Source organism: Taudactylus pleione, unplaced genomic scaffold, assembly GCF_031769625.1.
Source record: "Taudactylus pleione unplaced genomic scaffold, aTauple2 ptg000442l, whole genome shotgun sequence".
NCBI lineage: Eukaryota > Metazoa > Chordata > Amphibia > Anura > Myobatrachidae > Taudactylus > Taudactylus pleione.
This window is the reverse complement of record NW_028284844.1, coordinates 4,192,587-4,208,032: the sequence shown is the minus strand read 5'-3', so window position 1 is coordinate 4,208,032 and position 15,446 is coordinate 4,192,587. Positions and strand designations below refer to the sequence as shown.

Sequence of the window (15,446 nt, the reverse complement as noted above, 5' to 3'; positions counted from 1 at the left end):
ATTCTCTGCGGAACATCGGCCGAGCTAAGGTGACCCATGGCAGGGCCGAAACTAGGATTTTTGTCACCCGGGGCAAGGCCTTAATGTGGCGTCCCCCCCAAAAAATACAACATATGAGAAGAAAAGGGTGTGTGGTTTTGTGACACATTAATGACCCTTATAACACATTATGCAACAGTAATGCCCCTTATACAATAAGCCACAGTAATGCCACTTATTCATTAAGCCACAGTAATACCCCTTATACATTATGCCACAGTAATGCCCCATATACATTATGCCACAGTAATGCCCCATATACATTATGCCACAGTAAGGCCCCATATACATTATGCCACAGTACAGCTCCTTACACATTATGCCACAGTAAGGCCCCTTACACATTATGCCACAGTAAGGCCCCTTACACATTATGTCACAGTAAGGCTCCTTACACATTATGCCACAGTAATGCCCCATATACATTATGCCACAGTAATGCCCCATATACATTATGCCACAGTAATGCCCCATATACATTATGCCACAGTAAGGCCCCATATACATTATGCCACAGTACAGCTCCTTACACATTATGCCACAGTAAGGCCCCTTACACATTATGCCACAGTAAGGCCTCTTACACATTATGCCACAGTAAGGCCTCTTTTACATTAAGCCACAGTAAAGTCCCATCTCCCTTCTCTTACCTGTCAGGGCCGTGCGGTGGGTGAGCTCGGGGTGGCTCGGGACGGGGCTGCCACACGCTGGGGAACTGTCAGAACTGCCATCATTGTGATGTTGTGTTGCTCACGAACCCATTGGAGCTCACGGACTAGCAGCCTCTGCTGATTGGCTGTCGGTCCGCGAGCACTGATTGGCTTGCGACCGGTACCACATTAGGCTGACTGTGGGCCTGATTCAGAGCCGCACGCTATTTGCGCTCGCTCGTTCAGAAAAAGGGGCCGGCTATTTAAATTGAGCGCTCGCTATTTGCGGTCTGTTGACGCCTCTATGTCTGAGCGAGCGAACGAAACATGCGCTCGCTATTTTGTAAAGACGCCCCCTGGCCGCTCGCATCCTACGTCATCTCCTCTATTTATTTGATTAATCGAGTACATCGAAAGGCATCTGAACTGCTTGCAGTGCTTGAGGTAGGTTTATCCTACCGCAATCATGCGAACAGTTCAGACTAAGAGACAACCAAGTGATGTGGTCGATGACGCTGCTTTGTTAATTATGCACACCCTTAAAACGCCACTTTTGACCGTTTGGTACGCCTGCGTTCGGATCTCCACTCCCCGTTTTCAAGCACCTTCCCCAATTTGGCGAGCGCTCGATTTCCGATAGCACTGACTGGTTGGCGCATGCGCATTACGACCCATACGCATACACAGTTGTGCGAACATCGCTCGGAGCGAACGAGCGGCCGCTTACGAGCAGCTCTGAATCAGGCCCTGTGTCTCTGTGCCTCTCAAGGCCGGGATGTGGCTCCAAACCCACAAGAACAGCAACCTAGCCTCCCAACAGCCTCTCCCCGGCACCCCCTCAAATTCAGCACCCGGGTCACACCACTTCCCCTTGCAAGTACCGGACCTGGACATGGTCAAAATGTTCACATTGTCGTAATGTTGACATTTTGAATAACGATAGACAATATGCCGACAGTCCATATTAAGGTTATGTTCAGGGTTAGGCTGCGGTTAGGTTATGGTTAGGGCTCAAATACCCTAAAACCACTATGCTGAACCTGTCAACTTGAAGACCGTGCCGACATTCTGAATGTCGGCATTTTGTACCACACTGGTGGTTGAGGTGAAATGTAAAACAACAGATAAGGACACTGCTCATAAGCTAGTACAGGTTTGAATGTAGAAGTGAATAAGTTTTCAGTAAAATTGGATAATCCCTTTACACAAGGAAGTGGAGACGATGAATTGCTGTGTTGCGTTTTTCATTTGGTCCTCCCCGCCAGGCGTAGCAAAGTGAAGCTGGTGGTGGGGGTCTTACCAGTTTGCATAGAGAGACGGCAGGAATTAACACTTGTAACCCTGTAGTGGGTGGAGTCCATCTTTCTAGGCAGTTTACCACAACCAATCCTCTCAAGTGTCTGAGATGTTCTCCATCCGCTTGTGCCAGTAACTACTCCTGGTGAATTTCATTTTTAAGGTCGTTACCTTATGCAGCTTATGTGGGTCCCACCATGCCTCTGAGGAGTGGCAGAGACTTTTCTAACAATGAAATAGGTGGCAAAAAATTAATTGAAATAATACATTCCCTGTATTGGGTTAGTAACGGCTGGTGGTCTTCTAGTCAGGATATGTTCGTTGAGGTGCTTTGATGCTTTAGAGCAGTGTTTCCCAAAAATCGGTCCTCCAACCTAACAGTCCAGGTTTTAAGAATATCCATGCTTGAGCACAGATAGCTTAATTAGTACCTCAGTCAATTTGATTTAACCATCTCTGCACAAGCCTGGATATCTTTAAAACCTGGGCTGTTAGGCTGCCTTGAGGACAGAATTTGGGAACCAGTGAGACTTAAGGGAAATGTGTGTTGTTTATTGTTCATTCCTTTTCCTATACGATGGCTTACATGAGGTGACTTTATCCCGAGCGCTGCGGCGGTATATGAAATTGCTGCGGGGGGAACTCCCTGTGCAGTTTTTGGGACAGACAGCAGATCACAAACATCTAGGCGGTTTGAAAGTCAATCGTATCAGTTGTTTTCTATATCTCTCTTCTCATTCTGGTGTCTCTTACAGGATAGAAATTGAAATCTGAAATATAAATTGTCCTACAAAGCCACAAATAACATTGACAAATACATGGGAAAGTTTCAGGAGCTGTGAGGGTGACGGGCCACATTTTCCAGATTTCCTGTCCGTAAACCCATCCAGGGACCCTCCAGACACTTTTAGCTACTTTTTGCAGGAAGTGACTGATAGCAGAGAACAATAGCATATATTCTGCAGCATAGCGAGCTTAAATAGAATGTCAGACTCTGTCAGGTGCGTGCGCGCGCTCGACCTGGTGACCTCTTCATGAGATAGGTCATGTGATCCACCCCTGATAAATTGCAATGCTGGCTAATAATCACTTTACAGTGACAGCTTACAAAACGTAAATGACCAATTGAGTCTTGTGGTCCTGCTCCAATTCTATTTGCAACAGTTCAGGTACAATGTAATTATTATGGTAACTTTAGTAATTTCACGACTTGCAGGCTTCGCGATCATTTCCGTTGGCTTGGACCAGCTCCAACTTTGCAATGAAGCTTTGAAACTTAATCTGATTCTTGATTCTCCCTCACCTATAGATGTAATGTGCAGACTTCACACAGACCCACAATTTCTTTCCCCTTACTAGCCCATTAAAAAAATCTAAATTTTCATATATTAAACTTTGAGATCAAAGTTAGTTCTCAATGTTACCATTACTTTCAAAAGCGGACCTATGTGATCGAAGCCATTCTTCCCCTTCCTTTATAAACTGCAAACTACGCGTTTCGCAGCTTCCATCCACATCAACAGAACAAGTAGATAGGAGGTTAAAGGAGAGAGGGCCTGATTCAGAGCCGCTTGCTATTTGCGGGGAATATTTTTTATTATTTTCCTGTCCGCTCACAGCTAGTGCGAGCGGCCAGGAGATGGTCGCGATTATCGCGACCATCGGCATTGCGAGGAGACCCTAAAGTAGGGTCTCAGCAGTCGCAATGCCGAGTGGTCTTCCAGCTCTAGTAGAGCCGGAAGTCCACTACTGACATCACAAGTGATGTCAGTAAGGACGCCCACAAACGGCAGGCGTTCCTTCCGGAACGCCTCTGTTTGTTCAGCCACCCCGCCTACAAAACGGGGCGAGCTGTCGATCAACATCAACAGCCGCCCCGTTTTGCTGCGAGCTCCGGAGCGAGTGAAGGTCTCACTCGCTACAGGGCTCGCACATGCACATTGTGAACGCCGCGTTGCGCACTGGGCCACCATCGACCTGCTTGCGAATGGGTCTGAATCAGGCCCAGAGTGCGAGCGTGAGACCCAAGGAAAAGTGGGCCCAAAAGCATACAATATTGCAGTCGCTGATTGAAGGGTACTGATATGAGTCAATTGCAAATAGCAGAGCAGAACCTGTTAGACAGTCGGTTGCTACAGTGGCATAACAGTCATTGGGGTCTATTTACTAAGCTGTGTTAGGAGATAAAGTGAACGGTGATAAGGTACCAGCCAATCAGCTCCTAACTGTCATTTTTCAAACACAGCCTGTGACATGGCAGTTAGGAGCTGATTGGTTGGTATCTTATCACCGTACACTTTATCTCCTAACACAGCTTAGTAAATAGACCCCATTATCTTGTATTCCAGTCAGATAGTGGACCGCAAGGCACTTCCTGTACGTTTAAGTGAACAGTATGTTTGTGTATTTATTTTTCCGGGTACAAACAAGATAGGGATATTTCTATACAGAACTCATAAGGCTAAATTCTGCCAGGACAACGGGTGACATTCTGTGAATTCCTTGAAAACTGCTCTCTTCTGTAGTTCAGTTGCCACCTGTAAAATTTCAGTAGATAAAAACAGCAACAGTGACACATGCTAAGTACAGAAATAATTGTATGCTCTTAAAAAGTACATAGGGCCTGATTCAGACCCGCTCGCGAGCACTGAGCGCTCGCAAGCAGGTCGATGGAGCCCTAGTGCGCATGCGCGAGACCCGGGGAGCAACGGGAAAGCTCCAGGTCTCGCACCAAAGGGGGCGTGCTGTCGATGTTGATTGACAGAACGCCCCCTTTGGTGGGCGTGCCAGGGGCGTGGCTGCCAGACAGAGGCGTTCCCATGGGAACGCCTACCGTCTGGGTCCGGTCCCACTGACATCACTAGTGATGTCAGTGGGAGTGATTTTGGCTCTGATAGAGTCAAAATCACTCCAGGGCTTGCGGTCACCGAGACCCTACCGCAGGGTCTCGTCGCAAGCCCGATGGTCACGATGGTCTTGACCATCGCGACCATCATCATGGACGCTCGCATAAGCTGTGGGTGGTAACCCACAGCTATGCGAGCGTCCAAGAGGCCGCTCCAAGTTTAAGTAGGAGGGCCCTGATTCAGAGCGAGCGCTCTGGTCCAGCTCTGAATCAGGCCCATAGTGTAGTATCCCTGTGTTACGTTTCATTTTCCTGCATTCTCCTGTTTTCTAAAGTTTGCTTTGTAACTAGATAAAGCATAAAGGTCACAGTAAACATATAATTTTCCTGTGAAGATCTGATTTTGAATGATTACATGCACGTGAATACTGCAACACAACTTGCATTTCCGGTAATGCTGGAAGTGGGATAAAGTCATGTTATTTGTTATAATGATCTTTAGCTGGAGAATTATTCTGCACAATATAAAACACAACAAAACTATGTAATGTGAGTAAATGCAGCCACGTTACAGTCTCTGATGAGCCTAATCCACGTTACAGTCTCTGATGAGCCTAATCCACGTTACAGTCTCTGATGAGTTTAATCCGTAATGCACTATAATAACATGACTTGATCATTACATCATGGAATATGGCACCAATATTCTCTATTGTGACATTTACACAATCATTGCTCTTTGTTTGTTTCCAAAGTATAAAGTATCTTGCCGGTCATTTGATTTAACATCTTGAAAGTAACATAAAAATCAGTTAGGCTTGATAAATTTCTCCTGCGGGGTTAACTTTATTACGTGTCGCTGCCGATGATCGTCGGTTTTGACCGATGGATTTAAGAAGGTAACACGGATCAATGCTGTGTCAGGCTTGTTTGGCATTGCTTTCTGTTGCCGTTTTAAATCCATTGGTCAAAGCCGCTATGAAAAACGGACACACCATAAATCTCCCGCTCAGCGTTGTGTCCTGTGTGAAATCTTGCAGCCTTTCATGACACATGTGGACTGTCAATAATATTTAATTGTGACTTTGTTTTGCTCTGCATTATGCTGTGTGTTAATATGTGTTTGGTTTGCATTAGTACTGCTGGTGTAGACTTGTGCATTTTTTTGACGTTTGTTTCCCTTTCGCCTGCAGCCTACTCAACACCCAGCACTTCCCCGGCAAACCGATTCGTGAGTGTTGGGCCCCGAGATCCAAGCTTTGTAAATATCCCTCAACAGACTCAGGTGGGTGATGCAACTGATTTATCTTTCGTTATGCGTTATGTCTGTTGTGATATCCCTCAGTTTGCCCTCCGTCCTCTAGAACTGCATATGATGGGGGTCGGTCCTATTAGGTGCGAGGGGAGCACGTTGCCGCCAGAACGGCGTAGTAACACTTGCAGTGGCACCATATAGGGGGGTGTGAGCAGTAGAACCAATCACAAGCCACATTTTTGTGGATTGGTCCTTACACTCAATTCCTCCCCCCTCACCTACATATATCGCTTGGCCTGGCATAGGAGCCTGGAGGAAAATCGACTGCAAGTAACGACTGGAAAAGGGCAGCAAGTTTTTCCTTCGTATCAGGTTTAATAATTGCCCCCCACCCCACCCAAATCCTACGTACAAATTTATCCAATTAGAAATTGCATCGTTTTGGCTGTCATATATTATATGCACGTACTGTCTATGTGGCGTTGTTTTAGATTCCTTACTGCAACTTGTTTCTCACTCATATACGCCATTTTGCAGTCTCTTTTTGTTAAATTGAGGTATATACCTCCGTTAGATAATCCCGTCATTATACCAAATCAGACCAGTTTCACATATGATAAGTGCTCTGACATATAGAAGTGATTAAGCAACATTTTGATAATCACTCCACTTAAATTTGAACTCTTAATACTCGCTGCTTATCGTCTTTCTGTCCTGTTATTTTATGCAGCCTCTGCTTGTGACCGAGCTACAGGCACCCACCGTCTCTGTTATTCTATTTAAAACCAAACAACTATTTGCACTATTTGAAGAATTGCTTAACTTGACACCGGCTCAGCGTTTTTGACGTAATACCACAGGTGTGGATTTGAAACCCTCGTAAATCTTTTGATTTAGAACCTAGCAGACAGCGCCCGCACATCCTGGTTTAAGCTCTTAAAGCGAACACACAGCGCATCCTGGTTTAAGCTCTTAAAGCGAACACACAGTGCAGGGAGCCATATTCAGGAGCATGCAGCCTACCAGTTTAATAGAAGCCAGTGACACCAATGAGGCACGAGGCACAAAGTGGCTTCTCTTCTCATGGCTATTATATTACTTCATGCCACAAAATGATTCTACTTTACATTTCAGAACTTTATTGTTGTGGTTGGCATTATTTTTGGGGTGATGAAGCAGATAATGCTTATGTTATTCCTGTCCTCGTCTACAGTGTTCTATAAAGACCAAGAGCCTGATTCAGAGGCGCACGCTATTTGCGTGCGCTCGCTCTGAATCAGGGCGTCTCCTTTTTTTTTTTTGACCGGCTTCCAGGCCGCTAGCACAGCTGTGGGTGACCATCGGGCTTGCGAGGAGACCCTGTGGTAGGCCCGTGTGGACTTCCTGCTCTAATAGAGCAGGAAGTCCACTAATGACATCACTAGTGATGTCAGTAGGGCCGCCCACAAACGTCAGGCGTTCCTTCGGGAATGCCTCCGTTTGTGCAGTCACTCCCCCCCCCCTCCTCGCCTACAAAACGGGGCGAGCTGTCGATCAACATCGACAGCCGTCCCATCTTGTAGCGAGCCCCGGAGCGAGTGATTTCTCACTCGCTCCGGGGCTCATGCATGCCGCGTGTGCGCAATGGCCCACCATCGACCCGCTTGCGAGCGGGTCTGAATCAGGCCCCAAATTAGTGACTCTGAGTAAGACAGAGGTTTCACTGAGCTTTTCTTCTAATGTAAGACATAAGGACACTTGTATATGTTTGTGTTTTTTTTCTGCATTGCTATTGCTGTACTGGGGAGTATCAGTATTATGGTGTCTACACACTTAGCGATATTTTACACGATCTGCCCGATTACGACAAATCGTGTAAAATGTGCCCAAATCGTGAGTATCCACTCACGATGCCGATGCTCGTCCCCGCAGGTTGTACATCGCATCTTCAGATCTGCCGTGCTGTAGGGCAGATCTGACGATCTCAGTCACGATGCACTGGAATAGTTAGGAGTGAAGATAGATCGTTTGTCACATTGGACAGTTTTTAACACCAAATCGTGCCCACGACTGCAGGGGAGAGTTCAAGGGGAAATCGGACACAATGTCGGATCGTGAGCACATCGTCAAGTGTGTAGGCACCTTAACACTGCCACCTAGTGACCATATTATCATACAAAATAATTGCAGAATAATTCCCTACTGTTAAAGAAAGCTTCTCTGTAGAACCTGGTATAAACTTGTTTTACTCAGTTAAACAAACTCCGCTTTCAATGCACTTTAACTGTCAGTTATTCCAGAAGCGCGCACGCACACACACGTAGCTACTCAACAGATAATGCTGACGTAGGATGAATCGGTATGAGAACAGAAAGGGTGAGGGTATGCATTGACTAATGCAGTGTATCACTTATAAATAATGGGTAAACGGCACAATCTGCAACCTGACGGACTTTGAGCGTGGAATGACTGCGGGCGATCACAGCAGCAGTGCGAGCATTGGCTAAACGGCTGCACAGGTGACTCGTTCGAGGACGGCTGTAGGTAATGTGCACACAGAGTCACCCAGCAGACAAAAACTGGGTCTGAGCGTAAGGCCTGTGATCGTAAACGAATACTGGATGCTGGATCGGGAAGGAGAGTGCGCAGACTTTTTCTGTCCCATAGACGGGCAACAGTGCATCGAATTACGGATAATCTGAATCAGGGATTAATTCGGATGGCCTCTCATCGAACACTACGCTGCACATTACATGGCATGGGCTCCAAAAGCAGCAGGCCTGTGTGCACGCCATTACTATCTGCTGCAAACGGTTTGCTCAGGGACACAGGAATTGGACAGTAAATGATTGGACACGGGTCATGTGGTCTGACCAATCACGTTATCAATTACACTATGTAGATGGTAGGGTAAGGATATGGAGACAACAGTATGATAGCATGGATCCTTCTTGCATCACCACGACCCTTCCGCCTGGTGGAGGCAATGTCACAGTTCATTGCAATTTGGCTAATATTCCCCATGAAACACATACTGACAGTTAGTAGGATCCGAACCGTGGCCCTGATTCAGAGCCGGACGCTCTGACAGAGCGCTCGCTCTGAATCAGGGCCAGCCTTCTTGTTTTTTAGAGCGGCCTCCCGGCCGCTCGTATAGCTGTGGGTGACCACCCACAGCTATAGCGAGCGGCCAGGAAGATGGTCGCGATGGTCAAGACCATTGCGACCATCGAGCTTGCGACGAAACCCTTGTGGTAGGGTCTCGTTGCCGCAAGCCCCAGAGAGATTTCGGCTCTCACGCGTTCAGATGGGAACACCTCCGTTTGGGCAGCCACTCCTCCGGCCCGCCCACCGAAGGGGGCGTGCTGTCACTCAACATCGACAGCATGCCCCCTTTGGTACGAGACCCGGAGCGACGGTCTGCCTGTCGCTATCCGGGTCTCGAGCATGCGCACGACGGAGCCGGCTCCATCGTGCGCACTGGGCCACAATTGACCTGCTTGCGAGCGCATATCGCTCGCGAGCGGATCTGAATCAGGCCCTGAGACTCAGTTCGACTTGGAACCCCAAAGTGATTCCGAACTGGGACTCGTGTTCAGGTGTGTGTGTATTTCAGGAAAACCCAACAGCAGATTTGTAACATATATAAGTTTGGATCTGAAAACCGAATCATATTGGCTATCCTCCTGTATTTTGAACAGCCAATAAGATAAATCCAAATAAGATATATAAATATATATATATATATATATATACTCACACACATACACAGCTCTGGGGTGACCCCCATTTCTGTTATTTCCTGTCACTTTGTGAATCTGACATTGCTATATATCATATTGCTATTTGAGCCTGTGGATCTACCATTCCTGTATTGTTACATAGATACATTCATATTATAGTGGAGTGCAACAGGGATGTGCAGTATTTTCTGATCCCTTTATCCAAGACTAAAGTCAGATATTCCCTTGATATATGATCAGTATGAATGTGCCCTGTTACAACCCAGAAACCAGCCCACTATGAGGACATGAGAGGGGAAATAACCCTTTTATCGTGTGCATGGGGAGGTAATGTGCTGCCTTTCTGTGTCCAGTGGCTTGTACTGCCTCCACATTCAGCCTTGTATTCAGTGTAGATACAGCCGCACCTTACAAGCGGAGGGCGTCCCCTGAAACAGAATAAAGGGACTCCTGTGTAGCTGGGAAGGTACATCGCAGTACTGTAGGCAACCTATTCTCAGAGTTACAGTTTCATAGTGTTAAACTTTAGTAAAGTTTGTTTCCAACCTATCTACTTGTGAGCTGGAGATTTCAGCATATATGAATCCAGCTTGAAAAGTTTAGTAACATGGGCTCTCACATCCCCATATAGTACAATGGGACCCAGCAGGTAGTCGGTGCTATTACTGTAAACAGTGTTGCAGCTGTTGGTTTTGAAGACAAACTTAAAATTGTGTTTCAGCTATAGGGGCCTGTACACACTGCCAAATTTGAGTACTCATTCATAACTCCCTGTAAGCACCACATGGGCTGCACTGGCAGTTACGCCAATGGATCAGTAGTGATAGGTAGATATGTAGGAGGGAGAGACAGACAGGCACAGTAAGGCTGGGTACACATTTAGTCAAAAGATCAGTCAGCAGACTGATCCGTCGTCCTAGCAGCCGATTGGTAGGCTATACACACCAATCGGCCGCTCGATATGTCTGGGCTGACATCACAACTGGGCGGGCATTTAAATTTGCCCGCCCAGTAGAGCTGTCAGTCACCAGCGGTCCCTGCAGCCTGCACATACAGGTGCAGCGATATATCTTTCAGATATATATCGGCATCGGCTGTGCTGCAAAGCCGACCTGATATGTCTGTGAACAACGTCATATGGAGCGTACACACTGGGTGATTAAAGTGGACGACTGAACGATATCGTTATCGTTCAGTCATCCACTTTATCGTCCATTTTTAACACAAAAACGATGAACGGTAACGAGGACGCGCGTTCCCGCGGGTCGTTCGTCATCATCGTCCATCGGGTTAACATGCAGGCCAACCTGACGATGTCATCAGGTTGCTGCATGTTGGGGAATGGGGGTGAGAGCACGGCGCTGAACGATATCGTTAATGATTTCGTTCAGCGGGTGTTGTCAATGTCATGAACGACCGGGAACACACTAGACGATATCGCTCAGGGAGCATATCGTCTAGTGTGTACGCACCAGTACACAGATGCATCGGGTATACACAGCAGCCGATGCACTCGCGATATATCGCCAAGTGTGTACCCTGTATAAGGTAAACGTCTCTTGTATTGTCTTAGGTAAGAACGGAGCTGACAATCCTGTATGGAGAAGGGACCCCGTGCAGCTGTTTCCAGGGTGTTTCATGCTGAATTAGTTAAAGTGCTTCTGTTTGCGTTTGTTTTTTCTGCAGCCCCATTTAGCGTCCAGTCACACATCCATAACAGATAATGGTATATCAAATTAGTCTGCTGTGTTACTGCATCAGGCTGGCCGATCAATATATTGACCCCGTCTGTCAGAGAGCTTGGTACAGTAATTGTTACAAGAGAAGAATAGAAAGCGAGAACGTGTCCAAATGATGCAAAATTGATAAATAAAATATAACATTAAGTTCCGACCCTTTTTTTTTTTTTTAACTTATGCACCGTTATGTGTTTACTCTGCCAAGCGCCCTATGCATAAGCTAATTAGCTGAGTCTACATTATTTATGGCTGGGGCTTGGTGCTTGGGAGACCAGGAGGTCTTCTTTAATGCATTGATCGAGCCCAAGTGATCCAGTCCTCAGCGCGGTTTACTTTCCTTCCCCCCCCATCAGGCTGAGAGGCTTCAGAGTTCCATCAAATCAGATTTGTTTGACTGGCAGCTGAGAGCTGGTCCTGCCAATACAATTGATTCTGTTGTTTTTCCTGTTGCGAGAGATGCGCAGGGAAATATTAATCACTTCTGTGTAACTTTGGTGGAATATTCAAGAGCCGGTGCTAATTGCATTGGAGTTTCTGACCCAAGGTGCAGCCGTCTGCTACACGCAGTGGGCTGGAACCGATACGAATCAGAGCGCAGCCTATCAGGTCACTGGGGATAAAGTGGAGCCGGGTGCTAATTGAGGGCTAAAAATCTTCCTTTTTCTGAAGCTGGTTTGCTCAGGTGAGGTTGATCATTCGTAGTCTGGAGAAGAAGACATGCTTCGGACTCCGGCTGCGAGGAGGGGTTCACTTGCCAGAGGCCTAAGCTTTGATGGTTATGCAGGCCCCGATTCAGTTCTTCTGTTTGGAGGGGGTCTAATGCGCTGAAAAGATCTCCTCTGCGAGGGAGGCGGGAGGGTCAGTGAAGCGCAATGCGCCAAGTGTTGCCTAGGCTTAGATGAAAGTGGAATCCCTTATTTCCCGATGTAGTACTTGCTGAAGCCAGACATTGCATGGCAGAAGCAGCGTTCATTAGCCCAACAATTCTCTAGCAGTCAGCTACCATGTAGACACCTTAAGAATCAAAATAATTACATTTCACCAATAGGGCTTTTATACAGTGGCAGTATAGGAGGTGCAGCCGTCACAAGACCAAAAAGTGAGGAAATCCAGGTTGTCCCTCTCCCAAGGACCGTCTGGACTCTAAAAGAGTAGCGCACGGAGGTTAAAGCAGTATCGCCAGTCCCTGAACCAAATCTTGCTATGGGGCCCAGCAATGCACTGTTCTGCTTCTCACTCCAAATATTTATAGCTGCACTTTTTACTTAGAACAGGGGTGGGGAACCTTGTTTCTGCCGAGGGCCATTTTGATATATATAACATTATTTGTGGGCCTGGTGCAGGCCACGCCCCCTCCTTGTGATGTCACACAGGGAAGGGCCACAATCGCCAGTGATTACAGCAATGCCCGGAGCATCCTGGGGATGCTCCGAGAAGCTGTAAGGGCAGCGGTGTGACCATCTGAAGCGTCCTAAGGATGCTCCAGGCGGCACTGCTGCATAGATTCTGGCTGCAGGGTACCATTCTAGGCACACTGATAGCCAGATGAGGCTAGCAGAGAAAAGCTCAGAGGACCAGACTAAATGACTCCGCAGGCCTTATACAGCCCCCCGGGCCTGAGGTTCCCCATCCCCAAGCTGTGGAGAGATTTGTCCTGTAAATACATTGCCACATATTTGCAAACGTGGTGATATAAACGTTACCAACAAACGCTAAAAAGTATATAGTCAGGAGCTTAACTCAGCCTCCGTGTGGTGTGAAATCCAGCAGCCCGAGGAAGCCCGCAGACTGGCCTTTTATTTATTTTAATGAAATAGAGCTCAGCAAAGGAGCGGCCCCATAAAATACACCACAAACTAAATATTTATTCATTAACGGCCCTTCTTAAAGTGCCTGCAAAGTCCTGAGCACTGTGCAGAGACTAGCATGGCGTCTGTCTCTCTCTGTTCTCTGCTCCGTCCCGGCAGCCTCTCTTTCTTTCAGAGCTGGGGAGTGTATTGTCCATCAGTATAATGTGTAAGAGAGCACATTCCTGTGCCGACTCGTGGAAGGCATGTGTGGCGGTGCCGGAACACAGGGATCACATGCAAATTAGGCTCAGCCATAAGCCGCCGAATGTTGTGTCTGGTGCAGCGTAACTTTCTACTTCAATGTCCAAATAGGTTCCAGCAGGCAAGCCGTACATTGTATTTCCCTACCCAGTTACACACGGGAATCTCCCTCACCTATTATGTCTATATCACTTGGATATAGACATTATTATTATTATTACCAGTTATTTATATAGCACACACATATTACGCAGCACTTCACAGAGAATATTTGCCCCAGTGGAGCTTACACTCTATATTCCCTACCACATGCACACACATATACACACTAGGGTTAATTTTTTTTGTTGGGAGCCAATTAATTATTTTTGGAGTGTGGGAGGAAACCGGAGTACCCGGAGGATCCCCACGCAAGCACAGAGAGAATATACAAACTCCACACAGTTAGGGCCTTAGTGGGGTTCGAACCCATGACATCAGCGCTTTGAGGCAGTAATGCTAACCATACTTACACCATCTGTGCTGACATATATATAGAGTCAGGCTGCAGGGAGGAGGTTAGAGTTAGGCTACGGCCAGGAGGGTTAGAGTTAGGCTGCAGGGAGGAGGTTAGAGTTAGGCTACGGCCAGGAGGGTTAGGGTTAGACTGCAGGGAGCAGGTTAGAGTTAGGTTTGGGCACTAGAGAGAGGGTTAGGCTGCGGGGTGGAAGTTAGGCTGCTGGAGAAGATTAGGCTCAGGCTGGATGGAGGAGGTTAAAGTTAGGCTGCGGGGGGGAGGTTAGAGTTATGCTGCTTTATGGCTTAAGTAAGGGTTAAGCACTAGAGGGTTAGGGCTGGGTAGGGGTTAAGGATAGTGGCGAAATGCTTAATGGAACACCGGAGGATCGGAGGTCTGTCCCAGAAGGGAGGGGCCCAGAAGATGCCTCTAGGAGCAGGCAAGTCACTGCTAGGCCACCAGGAACGATATGTCGACATTCTAACATGTTGCTATTTCATCACTGTCTATATGATGACTGGCGACATGGTCAACATCGACATTATGGCCATGTCGACATATTACTGTTGACATTACGTACCAGATAGAGAGTTCGATTTCATCATTTTCTCCTGGTAGATGTAGAAATGAAGGAAAGAAAAGAAGAATCAATCTACTTTTACCACTAAATTGTTACAGGGTTCACCAATACTCTCAGATTTCCCAGAGTAGACCAAACAAAAAAAAGGGAGAAATAGACATGGCTGCCTAGCAACAGGGTTACCCGCCCGCGAGCCAACACAGAAATGTTTTTTGGCAAAATCTAGGAGATCAGCACCCTCCTTTTGTCCGCTGTAGGCGATAATGGTGCATTCTGCGGTGTGATCAGATGTCGTTTCCTATTGTCGATCTCCAGAAGGCTCAGATGTTCTTCATAAAATAAGACAGCGAAACCTATAGAAGTCCTCCTGGTGTTCTCGCTGTAATGAAACGGGAAAATCTCTCGGAATTTGCCTCCAAACCAATATTGTTGATTTAACTTGCATATGGTTGGAAAGGTCGAAAACTCCACTTCCCACCTACAGTTTCTTTATGAAATTGCCTTTGTTTTGGTTGGGGTGGGTTTGGCAGGAGATTTGCTTTCACATGCCTTGGAGAGTTTGAGGTCTCTTTCAAATCGTGTTAACCCTTTCTCAAATCTCAAATATTTTTTTTGTTTTTCTTTCTTTCAATTAACAGAGCTCACAGTCCCGCATTGTGTTCCCGCTCGGTGCAAAAGTCGGCGGGAGAGATCCGACAGTAGAAACTAGTCCTCAACGTTTAACGGTTTCCTTAAAAATATATATATATATATATATATATATATCTTCTAAA

The 15,446-nt window shown here is 46.8% G+C and overlaps 1 protein-coding gene across 1 annotated transcript in view; it reads left to right on the top strand.

The window, feature by feature from the left end:
- The window catches only part of NFIA (nuclear factor I A), a 317,707-nt gene that overhangs the window by 282,756 nt on the left and 19,505 nt on the right, over nt 1-15,446 (top strand). Inside the window, 1 exon segment of the mRNA XM_088447871.1 lies at nt 6,024-6,115. Coding sequence (XP_088303997.1) covers nt 6,024-6,115 — 92 coding nt within the window.